The sequence below is a fragment of the Larimichthys crocea genome, chromosome XXIV (genome assembly GCF_000972845.2).
Source record: "Larimichthys crocea isolate SSNF chromosome XXIV, L_crocea_2.0, whole genome shotgun sequence".
Lineage (NCBI taxonomy): Eukaryota > Metazoa > Chordata > Actinopteri > Sciaenidae > Larimichthys > Larimichthys crocea.
In genome coordinates, this window is record NC_040034.1 from 4,504,227 (window position 1) to 4,528,387 (window position 24,161).

The window sequence follows — 24,161 nt, forward strand, 5'->3', positions numbered from 1 at the left end:
TTGTTCTTTTCTAGTTTTCAGGATTGGCTCCAACGTTCACACGGGGCCAACGGTGTGGAATGTATGCACTTATTGAAGAAGTGGATATTTTTATGGTATTTTTGTGCTTATTGGAGACGGCGACTCGGAAATCCAAATATTTCTCCGGCCTCAGGGGACTGTTGTACTAATTGTTTGGGCTGTTCCGTCCTATCAAGGTTTAAAAGGGAATCACGGGCTCTTCACTGCAGTCCTCACAGACAGCGGGAAGAATATTTGCTCAGGTGTTATTTCCTTACCTGAGATTACATATTTGTGCTATCGAACCCAAAAAGTGTTCCAGAAGAAGATGGGGGTGAAATTGTGGGTTAATATCTTTTGTCTGTAGACACACACACAGTGACAGTAACGATTGGAGTTAAGAGCTTTTTGATGTCGCGATGGTAAAATTAGAAAAGTGAAGGGCTCAGTTCTTCTCCCCTTTCTACAGGCCGTCCAAAGTAAAAGAAAAAATAACTTCTATGAATAACTTATTGTCTCGATTGTGATGAGAAGCAAGAAAAAAACAGCTGACTTCAAAAGTGCCAAACTGACGTCCACGTTGAGTTTGAGGGTGTTCACACAGTGTGAGCAGAACTGAACTGCATTTGCACAAAACTACTGTAACTTCTGTTTTTTTCCTGTGACTGATGCTTTTATAATATAATTGTTGTTTTTATTGCACCACGTAATCCATTAAATATTTATATGGTTGATCAATATTTGATCTGTCGTCTCTTTGTGCAACACTCGGTCAACTTAAAGACCGACAACATTCTGCTGTTGTCGAGCTGCGAGTGTGCGCTGACTGTTGCTCTCGGATGTCAGCAGCCAGTTCAGCATAGTCGTGGATTTGTCACTTGGTGAGACAACATGGATTCACTCTGTGCATCCAAACCCTGTATCAGCACCAACTGTGTGTGTGTGTGTGTGTGTGTGTGTGTGTGTGTGTGTGTCTTGTTGTTGAGCTATTAACACACTTCGTTTAAGAGAAACAGCAGCTGAAATAGTGCTGAGAGAGGAAGGAGGAATCCTGCTCCCCTCCATTTCCTCATGCTGTGTGTGTGTGTGTGTGTGTGTTTTTAAAAGAAAGGAAGATAGTGTGTGTGTGTGTGTGTGTGTGTGTGTGTGTGTGTCCTTGTGTTGTTGCCAGGCAGATACAGTCCTCCACATGGCTAACCTCTGACATCAGCGTTTCCTCGCCTCTCCACCAACGCGCCGCCAGTTTCTCCCCAGCGACTCAAGGCAGGACCCCCCCACCCCTCCACCTTCCCTCAGATACTGTTAGCGCACTTAAAACACACTCTTACCGTATCGCTTCCATCATTAACCGCCCTTCTTTCTCCTCCCTGCCCCACTATTGTTGTATTTTTACTGAGGCAGTGAGCTGGAGCTATTTGTGGCCTATTATGACAGCCACATGTAAACACTCATCACTCTCACTGGCGTCTGCCAAAGCCTGCTGAGTGGGTCCAGGTCACTGCAACAATAGTGCACACTGTACACTGCTTCATTTTGTGGGAAGTTTTATTCTTGTAAACGGAGGATAATAAGGTGACGTGTGTCATGTGATGGAGGGATGTAAAGGAAGGTGTCACCAGCTGCATGGGACGTCCATGTTGTTCACCATGACGTGCATTCAGATGTAGTGATGCAGCTCCTGCAGTAAATCCAACATGTCTAAAGGTTAGAACAACAGCTCAAAGTGTTTTAGAGAGATGTTCATTCAACTGCACGGCCTTTTCAGAGGCTGTAGTTTGTGGTGCTGTTAAAATTTTATTGCGTTGTACTGACAGGTGTTTATATTATTTTGTCCTCTCCATTTATAACATTGATGGCGAGATGAATAAAAGTAATACCTCTGAGTATAATCAAAAATAACTCAGCATCACCACAACCTGCTTGATTGTTCTATTAGAGTCTAAATCATTTAAGTTTATTTTCAAATATTGATTTGATTTTTGAAGGTGTTTTTTCACACTGGACTTCTAAGAAAATTTCAAATATGTAGTGTGTAAATAATGAACCCTATTGTTACATATTCAGTATTCAGCTTCTTACAGCTGTGAATAAATAGTCTTTATGTATTTATTAAACTCTTTTAAAATTGTATATGGATTTAAAGAAAAGTTTTACTCTTGTGTTTCTCTGTGCGGCTCCAAGGTCACAGATCATTTGATATCTTCATCATTTGTATAAAGTAGAAAAGTACATTGATATCTTACTAACTTCAAAATATGAAAATTAGGATGTAGTCCATACATAGTACTATCAAAGTATTGATCAGTCTCCATTAAGTCCCCATGTCCAAATGTCCAACTTCACAGCAGAAATAAACATGTTTACAGCCTGGTACAAAAAACAGTTTTGGTCTCTGTAGCTAATTTCCCCGTTCATGACAACTGTACTGAGGGTGAATTTATATACAACTCACCTGTTCACATTATATTAAGGCTTAAATTGACAGGTGGGTGTGGTTACAGGTGACTTCTTTGAGTTATTCAGCCGCTTCAGGTCCGCTGATGATCTTTGCTGATGTTTACATTAGCTGGGAGGAAGAGGGGCGCCATCCATGCACCGTCCATTCTTTATAGTCGTGGTTGGGAGCCAGTGATAACAGTTCAGGTTAACCCTCAGTCTGCAGAGATTACCAACATTGTAACAAAGTTATATTTGATCATTGTCCCATGATTGACACTCCTGCAGAGACTGCTGGAAATAAAAACTTCTGATTTACATATTTCCACAGTGTGTTTTTATTGCACGCCTTTTGACAACCGTCATTTCATAATGCAGATTTCTTTTGACATAATAGCAATGCACAGATGCACAAATCTTGATCGGTATGACGTCACGGCTGCGCACCATAGCTGAGCACCATTGTCAACTGAATACCACTTCCATCAAAGAAGAGCTTTGAAAAAACGTCACTTCAATGCTACAGAGTTCACAGACTCATATCACAAAGTCCATTTTATACATCTTATTATGACTGGCACTGACCTGGCTCCATCTGTGTTCTGCTGATGAAGTTAAACCTGAAAGATTATGGCTCACAGTTGCAAATATTTTCAACCCAGTCTGATCTGTATCTCAGTCCAGGAAATTCATACGGCAGCTATATTGAGAGAACTCTCCATCTGGTCTCTCTGACAGCTCTTTTAATTTCACACTTCTCTCTCCAACTGCTTGATGTCAAAGATCATCAAAACAGCCATCTCACTGGACTCCCCCGAGGCGGCGGCCAGTTTAAGTTGTTGGAGACCGTTTCCAGTATCAGCCTCGCCCTCCCAAACTCGGCTCTTGTTCAGTTTCAGATCAGTTCGCGTCTCCCCCACCACGCTCACCCTCTGGGCCCCAGGGACCCTCACCCTGAAGCGGACCCATGTGAGGGGCTCCAGCAGGCCCACGCGAGGCTCAAAGAGCACGCAGCCTTTCCTCCAGGCTGAGTAGACACAGGGGAACGGAGGCCCCGGCTGATCACAGCTGTTCCTCAGAACAAAGTCACACATGGGGTTGAAATCTCCACCGGGGACGAGCCGAGCGTACAGGCCCAGCCGATACACCCCAGCATCGGGGAGGCTGACGCTCACCGTCACCTTGGTGTCTGTGTACGTGCAGAAAAGTTGGCGTGAAAGCGGCACGGCTGCTGTTTTGCTCTCCTCTCTGCTGAGCACAGTGTGAAGCTCCAGGTCCCGCTGGTTGTGGAAGGTGATGTTACATTTGCCTTGCTGGGTGCTCACTAGCGCTGTCGTGTGGCTGAATTTGGACAGCCCAGCCTCAGACGTGCGGGTCCCGGGCCCACATGCAGAGCCCAGGCTAGGAGGAAAGAGCTCATCCGGACCGACCACTTTCCCTTTGCAATGCAGCAGGAAGTTTGCAGCATTCTGGAACTTGACTTCTGTTTTCTCGTAGTCCCGCACAAACACCGTCAGCCGGTAGAAACCACGCAGAGGGCACAGAACGTGACAGGTCAGGGCGCTCGGTTCAATCTGAGTTGCCAGGCACCGCTTGGCTACTGCAGCTTCCAGCTCTGGGTGGACTAGTTCACACAGCACCATCAGAGGCCTGGACGTCTTCAACGCCAATTCGAAGACGCCTTCTTCCACCTCTGCGACGTCACTGCCCTGGCTGCTGCCCGTCACACCCAGAGATGCTGAAACAGGCTGCAGGCCCCAGGACAAGAAGGGGTTCTCTGGAATCTCCTCCATGGCCTTGGGGGTCGGACACTCGACCGTGAACGAGCAGACCCAAATCAGGGGAGTGGTGGCCGATTCCGGTCTGGCAAACACCTTTACGTCATACACACCGCTTGCAGGAGGCAGGAGCTGTAGCTTCATGCTTCGGTGGGACACTGTGAGGAGGCCGTGGGAGGAGTTGCTGGACTCTTTCTGCTCTGATGCTCCACAGTGGAGAAGGTCCTGGTGCTGTGTCATCTCATAGGTAAAAGTCGCTGGCCTGGAGAAGCCGAGGGACACGTTGGCCTCGCCATCATCTGAGGAGAAAATTCAAATGCAGTCGTGTAAATTACATTTCAGATCAGGAGGATTAATACAAAAGCATCTTGTTGTAAAATCAACAAAACTGTGGGCGGACCTGTGACGATGTGAGCGTGATGAGGCTGGATCAGCCTGAGACCCATGGAGAAGAAAGCTGAGGTCTTGAAGACCTTCCTCTCGAACTCCTCCAGGGTGATGGGCGTGTCCAGGAGCTGCCATTTCTCCTCATCGGGGAAATGTGAATCTATGAACTCCTCTGGGTCCGTTAGGAAATAGAAATCATCGAACCTTGGAGGCAACAGATGGAGACAGCAGGCTGGGTGAGACTCGACTCGTATCAAAATAAACAAAAGAGACATCTTGTCTACAACTGCACCACCACCAAACGGTGAATGGTGCCATTATTTAGTCCCTCTCCCCTTTTTAAACCTTTTGACAAAGCTTTCATGTTTCACATCTACTCGTCCTGCTCCCCAGCAGGCGTCCAGCAGGAACCACTGTCCTCCCAGGAGCACAGCGTTCCACAGGTGATCCGATTTCACATTCTTGAGGCTCTGGCCCTGACGGTACCCGATGCCCTTACTGTGGCCTGGCACTTCTTGGCACTCGATGCCCACTTCTCTGTGAACACACAAAGCAAACCGAGCACGCTCAGCATTTTGTTTTTACATCTCGTGTCCTTAGACTCAGGTTCAAGGTTGATGTTTGTGCTGTGGAGTGCAAAACAAAACTGAACACGTGTTCTGACAGGTAGGTGTTTTTTTATAGTGAACACAGTGTTAAACTTTACAAGTTGTGTTATTGTGCTATTGCAGGTGTTTAACTTGTGTTTACCTGCACATCTCTGTGCAGAGGTTGGAGTAGCCGCAGCACACACCCCGACCGGCCGCGATCACCTCCTCCGGGGAGCTCAGCTTCTCTGAGCGGCCGAGGTATCCACTCACATCATACTCTGTGAAGACAGGATGTAAATATAACATATTCATAATATAATGTTAGAGAATGTGAAGACGTATGGTAGCATGTTGTTTGTATAGTTTTGGTAATATACCCACCAATGTTGTGGCACAGCCAGACCCAGATGGCACGAAGCCGCTCCAGCTCATTCCTGGCTCCTTGTGAGATGCGTTGCACTATCGTCTTTATATCATACACACACTTTTCCTTCAGCTGCAACACACACACACACACCCACACACAAGAGATTTTCTCTGTTATGTAGGTTTTTATAGATTATATATATAGACGATGTTTTTACATTCAGCCAGCATCAAAAACTGCGTCATTGCTTCATTCATCCTACAGCATCATTCAGTGTCATTCAGTGCATTGAACAAACCAGGTTACCGTCCACGCTCAAGGGTGTGAGTGCTGCCTGAGAGCTGCGGTGTTTATTTATTATGGTATTATTGCAGCAGATGAGGAGAGGTTATCATCCTGCAGAGCGTTTTGTTAGCTGTGCTTCTGTTTTAAACAGCTGCTTCTGTGAAACAGTAAAACTAAAATGTTGTACTAGGATGGGCTGTTTGTGTCGTCACCTCCGCTCCCGTCCTGATGACGTGCGAGTCAACCCTGTGGAAGACCTCAGCGTTGGTGAAGAGGTCTCTCCGCCGCCTCCTCTTCCCTGCCGCCGCAGCACACAGTGACGTCCTCTGTCCCAGGACTGCTTTGGGTTTCAGCTGCTTCTGTTCCTCAGCCTCCTTCCTCACTGCGCTCTTCTTCACCACGGTGATGGTCCTGGCAGCGCTCTCAGACGACAGCTGCCTCTTCGCCGCTGGACGTTGATCTTCGCTTTCAACTGCCAGTTTCTCAAACACGCACTGCCTCGAGAGCACTGCACTCTGGGAAGCTCCGGCACAGACCAGGACCTGTGCAGGTGCCACATCTCCAAGAGAAGCCTTTGCACTCTTCTGGGCATTGTTCTCATCGTGCACCAGAGCTCCTATAACTGCAACAGGGCTTGGTTTGCCCAAGATTGGATTCTCCTGCAGATCATGAAGTGCCGCGGCCTGTACGCATCCTTTCTGGGGCATCTCATCTTGCTGAGAAAGGCGCACAGCACAGGAGAAGGGGAAGGAAAACTTCTGAGCTGCAACTGTAGCTGACATTATGCTGGAAGCATGGCGCCCTAACCGGAGAGAAGATAATATTTAAAAGACAGCAGCCATTTTCTTTGAGCTATTATTAAGTAATGTTCTTAATCTTGCACAATAAGAGTTTCAGTACTATGTGTTATACACTCATCAACTCTTCTTCTATTGCACATCCTGCACTGAGTGAAGCAGATGGTATGCTCTATACAGTACATTCTGTGTAAGACAGTGATGAAGTGGCAATTATATCATGTCTATTCATGACCAGAAATTAACGCAAAGGTTGGGATCATTCGTCACTGTCAGCACCAAGAAAGTCACCGGTCTTTACCGGATCAGTACGACCTCATAACATCCTACATACGATGATCCTGCAGCTCGACGGCCATATTCAACATGTGTGAACATATTTTGGCTGAAACTTGATCGACCTGTTGAAACAGTGGAAACACTGACCGTCCTTCAACCAGATGACCCGGGCTTGTAGCCCCGTGTTGGCAAGTTTCTGCCCAGCTCAAGTGTCCTTCAGTGGGCCACCAAGTCCGACCATCTCTGTGGCACTTTGCTGCAGCTGACCCTGACCCCTAACCTTCCTGAAGTGAAGCTCCCAAAGGATTTCGTTGGAGTAAATCCAAACCCAACCATGAAATGAAATCAGCTGTTTTCAGAATTTTAGCATCGCTGATGCTTCCTTCAGTGTTTAATGAAACTTCGGTTAGGTTTAACTATCGCGACATCCCTGAAAGTCACGGAGGCTTCTACTCACCCTGAGAGGATTTGAAATGCCTGCTGGATGTTTGCTGGAGTGTCGGGCAGAGATGTTTCCACTGTGTGTTCTCAGTGGTCATCAGTTGCAGGGGGAGGCTTATATACTCTCCCCGTGGCCTGCCAGGACAGGCCCCAGAATAACAGGCCTAAAAATACTACAAAGCAGTTAAGACCAGCCAATGGAGTAAGCCCCAACTCAGGAGTGTGACGTCTGCGTGTGTGTGTGTGTATCTCTAAGTGTGTGTGTGTGGCTTATAGATGTATGTTCTGATGTGCTTGTGTGAGCTCTGTACATGCACCGCTAATCAGCACATACACACTGCAGCATATCTGAGCACACGAGCGAGTGTGAATGTCTGTGTGTCAGCATGTGTGCATGGGGATTGCAAGTGTGAGTGTTTGTAATGGCGTTGATGGGCGGGTGAGAAGATTGGCCCATGAGCACATGTGGGGTGCGGGCCGGGTCGGGTTCAGCGAAGACTTGGTTGTTCAAAGAACAGGACAGAAGGTTCATGAAGGGCCTGGCACGCGATAACGACCACATCAACCTCAAACATGCACTCAGTCACCTCGTTACGTCACACACACACAAATACACATCTGAATCCATCTCAGATGCATTTCACAACACAGCAGTCTGAATCTCTGCTGAGGATTGTTATTAGATTAGAGATCTACAGATTAATTGCCATGTTTGCCAGACAAACACTCACTCTGCTGTTGGCTTCTACCAGGGTGCCATGATGCAGTGCCAGCTGGAGCTTTCTGTGTGGACTCTGCATGTCGTCCACGCTGGTTCTCTCAGGGTACCCCAGCTTCTAACAGCCTAGAGACATGCAGGTTTAACAGGTTAATGGGTGACTGTGAATTGTCCCTGTGCAGCCAACTCTTGCCTCATGTCAGTTGGGATCTGCTCCAACAACCCCCCCACGACCCTGATAAGGATAAGCAGTTATGGAAAATGGACGGATGAATGTTCTCGACCAACTCCTGAGAAACATTTCGAGCTCTTAAAGGGGAAGTACCAATTTGACGCCTCAGATTTGACACATCTCAGGTTCATCAGACCTCTGTACTCATCTGCTGCTTGAGGCTACACCAAGCACATGCTCTTATGACACTATGGATATATAAAGAGAACTGTATACAGCATTGGAGGCTGGGCTCCATTCAGTCTGGCATCAACCCAAAAAAGTTCAATTTGTGCTAGGCAGGTAGTGTACTGCTGGTTTATGGCTTCAGAACAGCTGCGAAACTTCACCATGAGACCAGCAACACTCAACCAGAACAGAGAAATCTGAGCCAGAAAACTAAAACAATGAGCTGAAACAAAAAACCTGCAGAGCCGAGGGAGCCACTCACATCACTGTCATTATTAAGGATCCTCTTCCTCACATGGTTGTGCAAAACACAGATTACAGAAAAGATATAATGTTCAGAAAACTAAACAACCAACAGGAAATATAGGACAAACGTTTGACTATGGATAAAGATGCAAGTTTGTACCTCGGCACAGTGGAGACATGCAGGAGGAGCAATGACAGTGACACAGTGACACAATGCATCATATTTTGTTCATTGGGTGCTTTAAACTTCTTAATCTCAACCAAATCAACTCAGAACTGGAACTGTGTCATCTCCAGCAGGTTTCTGTATGTGCACACAAAGCAAAGCGCATCCTGAATCCAGCTTTTGTGAAACTGAACCGCCACGAAAATGAAGAGAACGAAGGAGAAGTTATTGGGTGATCACCGTAACATATCACCCCGCAGATCCAGTATTACATAACGCTGCCATATGGTAGTGTTGATGTTGATGTGTGGGCTCGGCGGAGGGACAGCCACCTCCGCCGGTGGTGGATCCTGAGCCAGCTGACTGTGAAACCGTGGAGTAATAATGCCATCTGGAACAGCTGTCAGCCAAGGAATCTCGCTCTGGTTTATTAGGGAAAGCAGAGGAGGTGGAGGGAGGGGAGGAGGTTCTCTCCAACGAAAGGAGGTGAAACACACGGAGGGGAGATGTGAAGCGTCGATATGGCCAAGAAATGAGAAGAATCACTGCAGGCTGGAAAAGAGGCATTTTAATCAGCTTCCAGGCACGTGAATCTCTTACAGTGAGAACATTTTTGAACACAACTGAATTACCCATGAGGCAGTGCAGGTTCTTAATTTTAGATCATTTATATTATTCACGTTAATTCACACAGTGTGAGTTCAAAATACACGTCCAAAAAAGTAGTCATAGTTTGGACCAACTCCTTTTAAACAGGGCCAGATGCCCGGGGGCCAATACTAATATTTTAAAAATGAAAAAAATTATCAATACAAGTTTCATTAATCACATAAATGTTCTGTATGTCACAATTATCTTTTTTTTTTTTAATGACAGCGTCACCAAATCTAAACCAATCAGGCGTGAACAAATCTAAAAGCAGTTCTTCCTTCCTGTCACATCTGGAGTCGGATCACAAAGAATAAATTGTATGAACACGTTAAACTGAATCTGAACCTCATGATTTATTATGAGTAATGCAAAGTCTGTTCACATTTCAGTTTGAGACGTTTCACTCTGTCTCTTCTCTTTAACAAAATCATCCATAAAATAAAATAATACTTGGTGTCACATCTACAGATATAACAGCTGAATGTATCTTTACCGTGTTTGCTTATGACTACAGGCGCAAAACCTGTTTCGCTGAGATCTAAGAGCCCAGCTGGGTTTATATTCTTCAAACATATCAGAAACATTCTGCCCTCTGGCTTATATGTGAGCTATAAGCACTTTGAAATGCATTCAGTCAGTAACCTGGCTGCAGCAGCAGCATCAGAATGTGCTGCAGTCGTCTTTTTGGAGACGATCAAGAAGAAGAGTGCGATGCACCCTGCTGGAGATGAAGGCATGAATCAGTTCCTCTCAGTCTCACGTGGACACCACACCTCTGATGCTCGCTATTTTTAGATGATGAAAAGCTGATGAAGTCATTACTAAGGCAGATGAGACAGCTGGAGCTGGAAGATTTTAAAACAAAGGTGAGAAAACATAAGAAAGTTTCAGTGTGACTGCTGTGATCATCTACAGATACAGAAACAAGCTTCATCTGTAGTACGTGATACAGTTTTTGTAAAAGTATTCTAAAGATGTGTGTCATGAAGAAAATCGACCTAAAGCACGGCTGTGAGGATCCAGAGCTACCGACACAGCTGAGAAGTCACTGCTGCACATCTGACCCTTGATGGGTTAATGCATCAGAATCTGCATTGCAGCAGTGCTGCCCTGTGACCTGTTTAATGTAACTCTGGATTATTTGGAAATGGTTCAGTCCATTTTGAATAGAAGATCATAAAATGAGCAGCAGACAGGTGTTAGTGACCCACACTGTGGATAAAAGCTGAAGATGGATCATGTCATGGTTGTACTTTAGTATCGTTTCAGACATAAATTGGTTTCTAAGCCTAAACTTAACTCTTCATATCAACAGGTCTGGTCCTCTGCAGTCACCTATCGTGCACCGACAAAAGAAAGAAAGTGCGTTGTGTGTTCATCGGTGAGGTCAGTCATCTGCGTCTGAAACAAACCCTGCAACATTACAAACATTGCTGCTCCAGCCTCTCTGGGCTCACCATGGAGCGAAGGATTTCCTCAAGCATGGTCATATTGTTCAGCAGCATCATTAACTCAAAGGAGCCAACGTTTCTACTGGAGCAAATAGTTTGCTGTAAAAACACAATCACAACCTGAGACCGGCTGATCAGGGTCATGATGTGGGAGCAGTGCACTGAAAGTACAGCGAACTGGTTCAGCCCAACCTGCAAAAGAAATGGTACTATCATATTTTTAACGATGTTTCCTGTATTTTAATTGTTTGCTTTAAAATGAAACGTTAGTCTGTGAATCTTTGACCGTGTCGACTCCTCTGAGCAGACTGAGACTCTGGTAGAAACCTGCATTGACTCTGTGGTGGTCGTCTGCACAGACGCAGGTCCAGCTCTGTCCTGGACTGCCCCCTAGACTCCACAGAGGAAGTGATGCTGACCTCCATCATGAACAGCTCCTCTCACCTCCTGCAGGAGACTGGAGGCCTGAGACTGCTGCTCCCACCATGGAGGAAGGAGATCTACCACAGCTCCTTCTCTAACACCAGCATGACTTCATGACGTTTCTATAGATTCGTGATTCATGATCATTAAAGAAGTTCACCTGTGACTCCATTCTTCTGTATTGTCCATTAAAATCTGCATCACTAGTTTCATATTTGTTTTGTTGTTAAACCTTACAGTGACAAATCAAACAATATTATTATTAATAATTATTATATTCACTTTATTTATACTGCACCTTTAAAAACAGAGAGATGAGATTTAAGAACATGATGGAAAAAGACAATATGAAGCAATTCAAAATGTATATAAATAGATCAAATGAATACTACTTAATAACTCATAATAATAAGTAGTAATATAATAAATAAGACAACACTAAAATACTATAAATAAAAATTCATAACAAACTTTAGAAAACTCTAGAAAACTTTATTCGGATGACGTCAGAGCAGCTTTCAGTCACGGATTGGACCGGTACCTGTCGCTGACGTCACGTGCCGTGGACACTTTGTGACGGTTTGGACAAATCAGCTGGTCTCGTGCCTGCAGCGCGCGCGGTCGGTGGGCGGGGTCACCGCTCCTGGGGGCACTCGTTGGGCGCGTGCTGTCATGAACACCTGCTGATTACTTCATGACATACACGTTACTTTGACATACACGTTACTTTTTGTTTTCTTTTAAAAACAAAGTGAGCGCGTGCGTTTGGACTCGTGTCGTTTGGACAGAGAGAGGACAGCCGGTGACCGGAGACAGTCGGTAACACCGGGGACATGAAGCGCGTCAGAGACGATGGAGAGGTGAGCGGACTGTCAGTCACCACAGGTAGGACACACACACACACACACACACAAACTGTCACACAAAACAATGATTAAAGCACTGTGTGTGTGTGTGTGTGTGTGTGTGTGTGTGTGTGTGTGTGAGGCACAGATAAAGACAGATGGAGACAGAGAGAGTCTCCTTAATTAAATGGGACACACACACACACACACACACTGCACCAGAGGAGGGCCAATTTACTAAAGAGGAAAATTAGGCAGTGTGGAGCTTCATCCAGTGGAGCTCCATGACGGAGCAGAAGCAGCTCCGTCATGGAGCTCCACTGCTGAGGCTGTGGAGCTCCATGACGGAGCTGCTCCTGCTCCACGACGGAGCTGCTCCTGCTCCGTCATGGAGCTCCACAGTGTTTGTGCTTCAGATTTCTCAGCTGAAGAATCCAGTTTGTTGTTAGACAGACGCTGCTGAACTCAGACAATGAGACAAGAAGCTGGATAACTTTATTCTATGACAGGGCATGTTGAAGTTCTGCTGCAGGTCTCTGTGCACCCTGCAGTCCCTGCACAGATACTGTAAGTCCTGCAGATTAGTTCTGATGTGTCGGGATGTGTGGCGAATGCAGAAGAAGTCATTATGCATGGATAACACGGTAAACAGTGTGGCCTGTGCCCGAGCACACGCATGTAAACACGCAGCTTTAAATCGAACAAACAGTGAAATGTGGCATCGTGAAGCGTCCATGCTCTCCACTGTTTGCTTCACATTTACATTTTGAGAGGCTGAAACAGTGAAACAAGAGTTCAGTCCACAGACAGTGGCTGTGATCCAGTGACAGCTTAGAAGAAGAAGAGGAGGAACGCCGTGTTAAATGTGACTCCTCATTCTGACAGAGCAAGAAACACGTTTTACACAGATAAGCAGCACGTTTATCTATGAATCTATGAAAGTTAATATATTCATGTAATTATGTGCAAACGACAAACTGACTTTTGACTCTGTGACATCTTATGATAGATATAATAAAGAGTAATCTAATAAGCACGCTGTTATAGGAATCAGTGGAAAAAACGATAAGTCAATTAATCAAATACGGGTCACCAGAAAAGTGATTAGGCGCAATTTCCACATTCAGTTAATCATTCAAGTCTTTGTTAAGCACAAGCTACAGATGTGTTGGTTTAGGATGTGCTGCCTTTACGTCTCTGTGGATCAACAAATAGTTCATCACAAGAATGAAAAGTATCAGAAACCCTGTAAAATGTTCAGAAGTTTTCCGTTTTGCTTCATGCTGTAGATTTTTGACGTCTTTATTTAACGGCCACTCTCTGTATTCAAATGAAATCAAGGTGCTTGTCATTGAAAGACACTCTATTAGCCTTCTGAACCTTCCTCTGCCTTATCTTGGATTTTTAATTGCTTGTAAAACAGACGCTTTATAATCCTGAATCCTTGCAAAGTTCAGAACCTCGCTTCTTCCTGCGACCTTGAATTTCCCCAAACAAGCACTTTTTTTTTTCACACCTCATCCATCGTGCATTGTGTGACTGCCTCGTTCAGGATTACCTCTTTTTTTATTTGCCGTTCGGCGGGCACTTTCATCCCGAGCTGCGTACGTGTTGTTGTGATCCGGGGGGAGTCGAGCCTCCATCTCTGACGCTGTTAACACCGTGTTCCACATGTCGACCCGCTCCGGGGAAAACAGCCATGACCCTGCAACGTTAAGTGGAATTACAATATAACCTGCGTAGAACTTCACACTTAAAGGTAATCGTCATGTCGTTCTTCTGGAAAAACTTTGACTTTCTGTTGTTTAACACTTTCTGTTTGTGTGCTGACGCTCTGTGCACGACGTGAAATGGACGAATGTTCAGTGTTTCCCACGGGGACTACAACACTCTGCATTCAAGCCTTAAGGTTCAGTCTAAAACAAACTGGTTGCCTTGGCAACAGTCAACTAAATCTGCTGATCAGCTGTTTGATGATGATCTGGCTCCAACATGTACATCCTGTCAAACAAGTAAACAAATGAAAAAGTTAGCATGAAACAAATAAAATCATTGAACAAAACAAAGAAAATCTAAACTACAAATCACCAAACCGTATGAAGGCTAAGAATAAATTAAAACCAGTATAACTGAAGAGCACAGTCCAGCCCACAGGTGGTCTCATGCCTTCACTCAAAATAGAACTGCTTGAAATTTAATGGGGGCGTCTGAAAACATCCAACATAAGGAGCATAACACAGAAAGTAACACATTTAAATCAGTGGGCAGTACATATGAAGACACTATATGTTATATAATCTCAGTTGGCACCTTTTCTGGTGTTTCATTGTTTTCACAGATATCACTCAATCCTTTAACTTCTTTAACTGAACAATTGATTAATCAAGAAAATAATTCAGCTTATTTGATCATTAAAATAATCAATAAACAGTAATTCTATTTATTTAGCAACGAAAGGACAAATCAGATGATTCCATGTTTTGTCTTCATATTTGTTACTTTTTGACAAAGTGTGCAAAGATTTCATCTAAGAGAAGAATCAAAGAATCAGAGATCTAATATTTTCGATGTGCCATTTCATGGTTTTGGTTTCTTAGTAGAACGTAACAAAAAATAAAGAAAAACCATTGGAGGAAAAAGTGTGTTCAAAAATGAGTCAGTGGCTAACTCAAGGTCTTCTGTGTATTCAGGATTTCATAACGTGTGAAGATATAAAAGCATATTCAGTGTTTTTCTGAGTACCTGGAGTTCAGCTCGCCTGCCTTGAATAACGGTGTCAGTGGTGCGTTCGTGGACACGTGGGAATTCAGTTCAACGTGTTAATTGTTTGTTAAGTGTCATTCATTAAGTGCTGTCTGCAGGAGAATCAAGCAGCTGTAAAGACATTAATCAATCAGCGCCTCACTGAGCTCCATCAGTCCTGCTTTGTTTGCCAAGTCAAATACATCTTTGGGTTAAAGTGACATAAGCATAATAAAAAGATTAAAGTTTAAACACACACACGTTTATCTGCTGTCGCTTCTTTTGTCCAGCTGCAGTACACGCTCCACTCTCCCCCTAACAAACGCACTTTGGTCAAACGTATGTTTTGACCAACACTTGTTTCAGTTTGCTGGATGAAGTTCACTGTCGCGCTGGCAGGTTTCATGTTGTATGACTCAACATAAAGAACCATAACGTGGAGCTCAAAGAGGCGCAGACAGATTGCTCAACATGTTTGTTTACTGAATTATAATTTACAACATATAACGACATGCAATCCATGTTGCAGGGAGAGTATTTGCGTTGCTTGACAAGCCGCTGTGACTTATTGTCAGCTCACACGGGCTCGCTGATGGACTGACAAACAAGACAGGTCACAGCAGGGAGCCGCACACAGGGAGAACATACAGCTGATAGCAGCATCCTGCAGTAAGTGACACCTCAGGTCACCTTGGCTTTAAAAGTGAATGTCAGCCTCTTAATAACAAGTCATTCAACAGTCCATTGTGATTTGGTAAAGTAGCTTTGAATGTGATTTCACAGAATCAGTCTGATGTGTATCAGCAGTCAGTGGCATCACACTGGCTCTTTATGATTTGTTGCTTCAGGAGAGTTCAGGTGCTGCAGTCGGCACGTGAGCATCCTTCTGAAAATCATCACGTTTGGAGATTGGATGATTGTACTTGTTGGTTATTTGCAGATGGAAGGAGTTGGAGATGTAGGTTCAAACTGGGCTGACCACGTCACACATACCTTTACAACATGTGGTAGGAGCAGCTTCACGCTGAAATGGAATCATCATGTCGTTCTTCTGAAAAGAGGATTATGTCACAGTTGAAGCAACTCGTCACTCGTGATTGTTTGAGTTAGTTTTAAAGCAAACATGCAGCTTTTGTATCATTTCAAACTGTTTATCATCGACTTTCTTCTGGACTGACGGTCAGGCAGAACATTTGAAGACGTCAGCCTGAACTCTGCGAAACATTTTTTAAACTTTTCTGCACAAAATGATTCATCAACACTTGGCAGAATAATCAATGAGAATAATCCTCAGTTGCCACCTTGGATTATGTAAATTCGACACAGATTCAGCCCTCCATGTTTACGGCCTATGGAGGACACTGCAGATTATTTTGTGATGTATGTTGAGTCATTAGCTAATGCATCGATGTTTGTGTTGGTTACGGGTAAACCGGCCACTGGTCTGGTCTCATGTTTGAGTGTGTGCGTGTGAGCGGAAGCATGCATTCTGTTTGAATTTGTATGCGTGTGTTTATCTGCGGTTTCATGACAGGCACATTTTGTTATTCTCCTTGGCAAGCGGCAACTTGGCCTGCATCTGAAAATGGACAATGCAAGGCAGGAGCCAGTCAGGAGGAGAGGAAATCCCACCCAGTGTTTGTCCACTAACTGTGTCTTTGCTGTCTTCCTGCTCGAGCACAATACAACAAGGTGCCCTTCGCAGTTTATTGCAGCGGCTTTAATGCTCTGTGGCTGCACAGAATTTTAAAGCTCGCTCCAGAGTGACATTTGTTTTTTTCAGAAGCAGTTCTCTCCAAGCAAAGGGGAAGGCAGCTTAATCAATTTTGATAATAGTGACATGCACTCTTGCATAAATATTAATAGCACAGAGTAAGAGGCTGTTTTTTTTTTTTCTGGCCGATACAATGAAACACTTCTGCAGCCTGGATCCTGAATGATGAACATCAGGAAATTATAATTTTCTCCAAAAGAGATGGGGAGAGATTTCAAAATGAATTCTTTAACCACACATCAGATAAAGTAGAGGAGGACATGCCGTGTTATTGGATTTACCGTGACCATTAATCTACAATAATTCTGACAAAATGTTGAGGATAGAGTGAAATATGACCCAGTCTGCCGCTTACCAACGTCCACAGCGTCTGTTCATAGACGCTTTGGAAGATTTGACAAATGTTTTGGCTTCAGCGTCTGTTTGTCAACTTTCATATCAGGATTGAATTTGAATTAAGTTTGAATTGTTGACATGAACATAGACCCGAGCAGGCAGATGACCACCATGACATGTTGTAGAGTGATTTACAGTGAGGGAAGAGGAGGCAGGATGATCCGGCTGCTGATGTGACCCATTCACTCACTTGAAAGTTAAAAGTGTGTGTGTCAGCATCGCTTCCCCGCGAGGGCTTTTGGAAATGTAAAGACAACAAACATTTCCTGTGGAGTGGTGTGTGTGTGTGTGTGTGTGTGTGTGTGTGTGTGTGTGTGGAGGGTATCACACTGAAAAAGGGAAACCATGTCGGGGAAACTGGGGGTCAAAGGACACGGCCACTATCTTCTATTCAATGCTGCGTCTACACACACATTGCTGTATCTGACCAATCCAAGATTAGACAGACTCATTGAGATAAAGCAGCCTGTTGTTTCTTTGAGCTGACTTACTGTACTTTACAGCCATTATTAATAGATGTAGACCCAAATGTTCTGCTCAGAATTCTGTCCGTAGAAGAAAAAGGTTCATATATTTGATAGATTTGTCAAATTTACAGTTGTGTACCTGTTTTGAGCCTGTGTAGTTTCCAGCAGAGGGCAGTGTGTAGGCGTCTCTGTCTCCCTGCACGACATCATTTATCTTATTGGATGTGCTTGTAATGATTTTCGAGATCTTGTGCCTAGAAACCCTTAGTCATCGGGAAGATCTTCATCTGCATTGCCGTCTGTGAGCGGCTGCACTCAGCCTCATAGCATGAGAATTTAATGTAAACCTCCAGAGGCTCATAGTTACTGTGTCTGCACAGGACAGTGAATTATTGATCTGCACATCTGCAGGCTGTATATCAGCAATCATCCAACTTTTACAATTATAGAGAAACCTTACATTTGCATCAAAGAGACATTTATGCTATAATGTCATTTTTTATTTGTCGTTTGTCAGCTTACTTTGTTTCCCCTCGGGGAATAATAAAGTCCATTCTTATCACATTTTTATTTGGACATTGTGAGGAATATTTATGGGGCAGCACCAGCCGAGAGGTTGGAGAAGTGTCTTTGGAAAGTTGCTGATTCAGATGCGAGAGCCTGCGGGAAGAGCCGGGCAGAGAAAGTGAACAGGAATCGGTAACGTGCCCTCGAGCAACAAGACTGTTGCACATCTGGGGAAGTTTCTCCATGTGAACCAATGACTGTCAGAGAGTGTGTGCACGTTTAGATGAGGGTTGAACATTCCCCACCATGCTCGCTGCATTGCAGTTCTCAGGCCGTTGTGTGATGCAGGTTTCTCGGGCGGCTGAGCAGGTTTGATTTACTGCGCGGTGCTTCGCTGGGGCACGCGGCTTTTATTGCACACGTGAGGATTGATTCCATCAAACTCGAGGCCGCCCTGGCATCCATGATTTGAACGGCAAACAAAAAAGTTAACCAAGACAAACAGCAGTAATTTATGACAGGATGCTCCCACACTGTGCTCACCTGTCTGTGGCCAGTGAAGGTGGGTGTAAGGCGTTTGGAGGACTGACCCATCTGTAGCAAAGTGAAATCATCTTTAAATTCTCCTCCGTGTTAGGATGATTATGTAAAGGTAACATCACATGCTGATGTATTTCAGAGGTCAGCTTAACGCATTAACAGAGAATAAGAAATGCTGCAGTGTCTTTTTATTCAATGCATTATTGCACTAACTGAACCTCAGTTTATTTCTGTTCTGACTGAATTTCTTTGATACTAACAGTTAGCAAATAATGCTTCGTCATTCAAGGAGTAAAAATCTCTTCAGTGAGCCAGTTAGCATGCACCAAGCTTGCTGGTGATTGGCTGTCTGTGTGTCTACATGTCGCTCAGATGGAGCTCGCTCTTTGTCTGTTTGTTTGGTGCGGCTTCTCCTCTCCACCATGGAGATGGTAAGTTATGGCAGATGGCAGTTAACATTTGTTCTCAGTGTTTCTCAGTCGTCAGTGACTTCAAGAATAACAAGTCCAAGTTGAAGCTTACAAAAAATAAAAATGCTGCCTGGTCTGTGAATAAGATTTGCAGGCTTAGGCTCGATTTTATTCATCAGAAACAGCAAGAAGGTTCCTGGTTGGAACCTCAGCTGCAGTTTGCATGTTCTCCCCGTGTCTGCATTAGTCCTATCCGGGACGAGAAGCTTAACAGGTTAACTGGTGACTCTAAATTGTCCGTAGGGTTGAATGTGAGTGTGAATGGTTTACATGGAGCTTTTCTTTGTAGATGTAGATTTGTCTCCGAGTGGTGGAGTTCTGGAGATCTCTGTCCTCTCTGGTGCTGGCAGATTTAGGCACACCTCTGACCTCAGTAAATGTCTCGCCCAACAGATTCACCAGCGCAGACTCTGGCTCTGGCTGCCTCAGCCTCATCTGACCTCACCTCTTCCTGCACAAAAAGTCAGCGATCATATCAATTCTAGAGTACCTTATGCTGAGATGTAATGGCATGGATGTCCGGCTGTTCTCCTTTAGCAAAGAGAGGCTGCTTTAAATCTGGATCTGGATCGAGATGTGTGAGGAATGCTCCTGCTCTGCACACTCGTGGGTGTTTCTCCTGCAGATCTTTGTGGGTCTCCAGCCTGACTTCACAGGCAGCCGCAGGCCTGTAATAATATTCAGCCTCAGTGAAATGATTGGCCGGGCTACCTGCCCGTGCACTCATTGTGCATGGAAATGTGTTTTGGTGCTCAGTCTCTTTCTAGTCTCTCCAACATTACCTGCCTGTGTAGCCTGAAGCCTCTAGCTTCAAGCACAGATGAGGAGGTCTGCTGAACTTCTTAACCGGATAGGGCTGGTTTTAATTATTTAATTTAATGATACTGAACACATTTTCTAGAAAATGAATTACTCTTTGACGGGTTGTCACAGTATCATCCTGTTGCCACTCTGCAAAACAACACAGAAGAAGATGTAAATGATGTTATACTCTACAAATTAACTATATCATCATCCAGTTAGGAAATATTGGAAAACTTGAGGCACGATGGATAATAAACAGTCGATGGTCGCCTCGTGTCTGTAGGTTGACTCGTGCTCAGCTTCAGTTAAAAACAGGGTGATAGGAAGTTGCCAATAATTGTTTGTAGAAGTGAGCTGCTGTGCGAGCGCGTTTCCTGTTGTCTCAGCGTGCTGAAGCAGCCAACTTCAGGACAATGGAAGGTCACAGAGGTCAAAGATGCCTGGCACCAGAAGATAAAACACCAGAAACATGCTGCGCTTTCTGCCCACGGTGTGACACAGAAAGAGAGTTTATCACAATATTAAATATATGTCGTGTTTTCCTTAAAAGGTTAGAACATCCTCTGAGGTAATTCTTTATGAGGGCTGAAATAAAATGAAATGACTTTACCCTCACAAAGAAAGATTCAGGAATAAAAGCACGTCACGTCTTCTGTTGAAAAAGTGCTAAATGGGAATTTTCATCTTTTTCCAAACTGTTCAGAAATCAGATTTTGTTTGTTTTACATGTGAAGATTTTCACCTGGAAACAACAAGTAGTGTACGGGCGTGCAGAGCCACTGTTCTCCTAGAAACAGAAAAACCACGTGGTGTCATGTCGGCCTTGAATGTTATTCTCTGTTCATATGTCAGTGCGGCGTTTTATGACTTCTGTTTGTCTCGCTAACAATGAAGGAATGTCACTAACCATGTTATCATGACATGAGCGCGTACCTGTTCGTAGAAAGCCTGCAAGACTGCAGCGCCACTGAAGCCAACGCCACACGGGTTTGAAAAAAGTTGGATTATTCCCAAATAGTGTCCTTAGATAAAAGACACACACACACACACACACACACACACACACACGTATGTTACGTCCCTGCACTGATGTGTGTGTTCACCTGTGTCATGCAGTTAAATTTCCCTGAGCCGTTTTTGCCTGAGAGAACATAATCAAGTTGTTCTTCTCCAAATTAAATCTGTAGCTAGTTTGTGACCTGAAATATGCCCCCATCCCTTTGGCAATACTTACAGCTCGACACTAAACGCACACACACACACACACACACACACACACACACACACACACATCCATACCCATACAGGGGAATTGTGAGAGGCTATATTCTGATAGCTCCTGCAGTGATGTGTGGGGGCAGCAGAGTAACAAGAACCAGCTGCTCCCCTCATCCTCCTCCTCCTCTTCCTCCTCTTCCTCTTCCTTCTCCTCCTCCTCCTCCTCCTCTTCCTCCTCTTCCTCTTCCTTCTCCTCCTCTTCCTCTCCTTCCTCCTCCCCTCCTTGCCTTCATCTCCCCTTTCTCCTCTATTCCGGAGTGTTATTATGATGATCACTGTGCCTCTCTCTCTTCCTGTGCGGAGTACAGCATAGACAACAACAACAACAACAAAGACGACGCTGAAGGAAAAAAAAGACAGACTTTTCTCAATACACACACACACACACACACACACACACACACACACACACACGCACACACATGTGCGCACACACATGTAAACTGAAACTGACAGGCACACACAAGCTTACAGACACACAAACGCAAAGACAAAATAGACGCAGGCACATTGACAGAAAGACGAGATAGACGCCTACACATGCAGACACCGGGGTGTACACACACACACACACACACACGCACACACACACACACACACACACACAGTATACAGTATAGACACACACACACACTCTGCTGCTAATGAAGGTTGTTCCCAGTCAAAAGGAGGGAGCAGGATTCCCTCACTGATTGATGACTCATTGAGGCAATAGCTGTCGCTGTTTGTGCATCATTACTGCTCTGCTGTGTTACCGTTAATGCTCCTCCACTGCAGCTACCTCAGGAGCCCCGTGGCTTCTTAAAACAGCTTTAAAATCACCGAGTGAAAAGTCTTCACACTGGCGCAGAGGCATGTTGGCATCCGAATGAGTTGTACACCGCATCCTGACATCTGGCACAAGGACAAAAGGACACCACACACACTGCAGCAGCACAGCCCTGCACAATACCAGACTACAAATCAGTTAAATCACATAATTTCCACAGGTCTCTACGCAGCAAAGGGATCATGTTTGCTGAAGGACCATGCTCATAAAGACGGCCACCTAAAGTTCAGGATTTATTCTGTTTTTGACAAACGGAAGATTACAGAGCACAGAACAACACACGTATTCATCCAGCTCCAAACCCAAACTGCTCATTTAAACTTGATTATCTGCAGCCTGATAACGGTCACTGTCCGTCCTGCCACCATTGCTGCATCCTGCAACAGTCAGCAGCCGAAGCTGCCCAGTACTGCTGGTTTATAAGTGTCGCAGCTGCTGGCCTGCTGCTGCCTCTTATCCCCAGCTGAGCGGAGCAGCCTCGCCAACCTGTAACCTTCAGATCCTACACTAACTAACACTTTATGATCTGTCTGTGCAAAAAGTAACAAAGTTATGAAAATGAATTAGTCAACAGCTTCTTAAAAAACTCCTGATCTTGCTTTGCTTCTTAGAAAATTGTGCAAAATTACTCAAGTCATCAATAAATGGAGTAGTACTGTAGATTTGGCTCATTATGACAATAACCTTGGATGCATATATCTCTGTCCTAGATTTCCTCAGGCCAGTTTTCATCATGTATGAACTCAGCAGCAATAACAATCACTAACTTCTCCTTTATTGCCACCAGTGACACATTCAGGCCGAGCCCTGTCCCGACATTCACTAAAAACCAAAGTTTAGGTAAGTCTTCACTTCTAGCTGTAGTTTGTAATCTGCTGGCAGCAGCACTTTCACATTCCTCGGTCATGTTTCATTTGACTGCAGGAACAACGAGGACGAGCTCGCAGCGAGCTGACCTGATGAAACTGATTGAAAGCTCAGGCCACAGAGGTGGAGAGCTGACATGAGGAGGTGTTTGTGCCATCCTGGTGAATGTTACACGTCTAAACGGGACAGTGCTAATTCTCCTGATTTGTTGCAGTCGGTTTACGTTACACTGAAAGTTGTAAGTGGCAGGAACAACACTGCGAGTGCATGTTTTAGTTTTCTATGTATAAATCATCATTATGATCATTAATTGCCTCAGAGTAGACGAAGCCGTATCGCGGATCACCTGTGATCTTTGTCTCCTCCCTGAGGAGTGCCGGACCTTTCTAGGATCAGTCGAATCAGTCGAACAGTTGATGAAATAATCACCAGATTTATTGATAATAGAAAAAATGAGTTAATTGCAGTACATGTGTATCTTTTCATTTACATAGGCCAGTAGATAATGGAGCTAATTAAATGAAATAAATGAAATAATGATAATAATCTGCCTTGTCTGCTCACATTTAAATGTTTCTACACTGAGGTCTAACTTTAGTTTGAAGCTCCGGCTCTCTGTCTGACTGTATTCTACATTCTTCTCATTAATTTTATGACTTGCTTTTGATTAATGGTTGATTAGTTCGTTTCTCTGATAGCTGCTTTAGTGATGAAGGACTGCAGGAGCCTTCCATGTGCAGCCGTGTGAGTGTTACACCCTCTCACATATAAACGCTTACTTTATATTTTCTGGCTATTTATGGAAACAGCGGGAGAAATGGGAGAGGGAGAGATACGTGCACAGTATGGATGGTTCTGGTTCTGGCAGGACTCAATCCCAGGCCAGCAGGGGGTTACATGCGCTTCCAGAGGCGGGGGTCCTAACTGCTAAACTCTCTGTGCACCTGATTGCTTTTTAGTGGTTAAGGCGGTTCACAAATGGTGATTCATCACTCACTAACACACACACACACCAAGCTGTGAGCTTTCTGGAGGCTATTCCCACCTCCAGTCTCATAGCACCCAGTGATGACGAGCCGCAGAGGAGCCGCAGGGTCACTGCAGACGCCTCCCTGTGCTCTCAGCATCATCCAGAAGTGAAACGATATCTGTGTTTTTAACACACGAGGCTCTCGGTCCAGGCATGTGGTAGAACTACCTTTGGAGGCCAATTAGCTGGAGAGAGCG

At 44.6% G+C, this 24,161-nt stretch overlaps 2 protein-coding genes across 4 annotated transcripts in view; one reads left to right on the top strand and one right to left on the bottom strand.

The window, feature by feature from the left end:
- Nucleotides 1-2,445: 2,445 nt before the first annotated feature.
- On the bottom strand, nucleotides 2,446-7,518 carry ky (kyphoscoliosis peptidase). Its single transcript, XM_010754591.3, has 7 exons — nucleotides 7,377-7,518; nucleotides 6,056-6,645; nucleotides 5,573-5,687; nucleotides 5,352-5,469; nucleotides 4,947-5,138; nucleotides 4,615-4,805; nucleotides 2,446-4,513 (listed from the first exon to the last, which is right to left on the bottom strand). Exons 1-7 carry the CDS (start codon nucleotides 7,456-7,458, stop codon nucleotides 3,186-3,188), a joined length of 2,616 nt encoding a protein of 871 aa, XP_010752893.3. The 5' UTR covers nucleotides 7,459-7,518; the 3' UTR covers nucleotides 2,446-3,185.
- A 4,567-nt stretch (nucleotides 7,519-12,085) lies between these two features.
- The window catches only part of slc4a11 (solute carrier family 4 member 11), a 91,018-nt gene continuing 78,942 nt past the window's right edge, over nucleotides 12,086-24,161 (top strand). The window contains exon 1 of one of the 3 annotated variants that reach the window (XM_027274569.1): nucleotides 12,086-12,300. In XM_027274569.1, the coding sequence (XP_027130370.1) occupies nucleotides 12,249-12,300 (52 nt within the window). In that variant the 5' untranslated portion in view covers nucleotides 12,086-12,248. The remainder of the gene's footprint in view (nucleotides 12,301-24,161) is intronic. The other 2 variants (XM_027274571.1, XM_027274573.1) reach the window with 2 other exon arrangements.

What these genes read in the sequence shown, in the direction of transcription:
- ky (XM_010754591.3), bottom strand. Translation starts at nt 7,458, where the DNA reads ATGACCACTGAGAACACACAGTGGAAACATCTCTGCCCGACACTCCAG. An exon ending in GCATTTCAAATCCTCTCAGG is followed by an intron (nt 6,646 to 7,376) that starts GTGAGTAGAAGC and finishes CTCTCCGGTTAG; the next exon opens with GGCGCCATGCTTCCAGCATA. An exon ending in CTCTGCACAGAGATGTGCAG is followed by an intron (nt 5,139 to 5,351) that starts GTAAACACAAGT and finishes GTGTGTTCACAG; the next exon opens with AGAAGTGGGCATCGAGTGCC.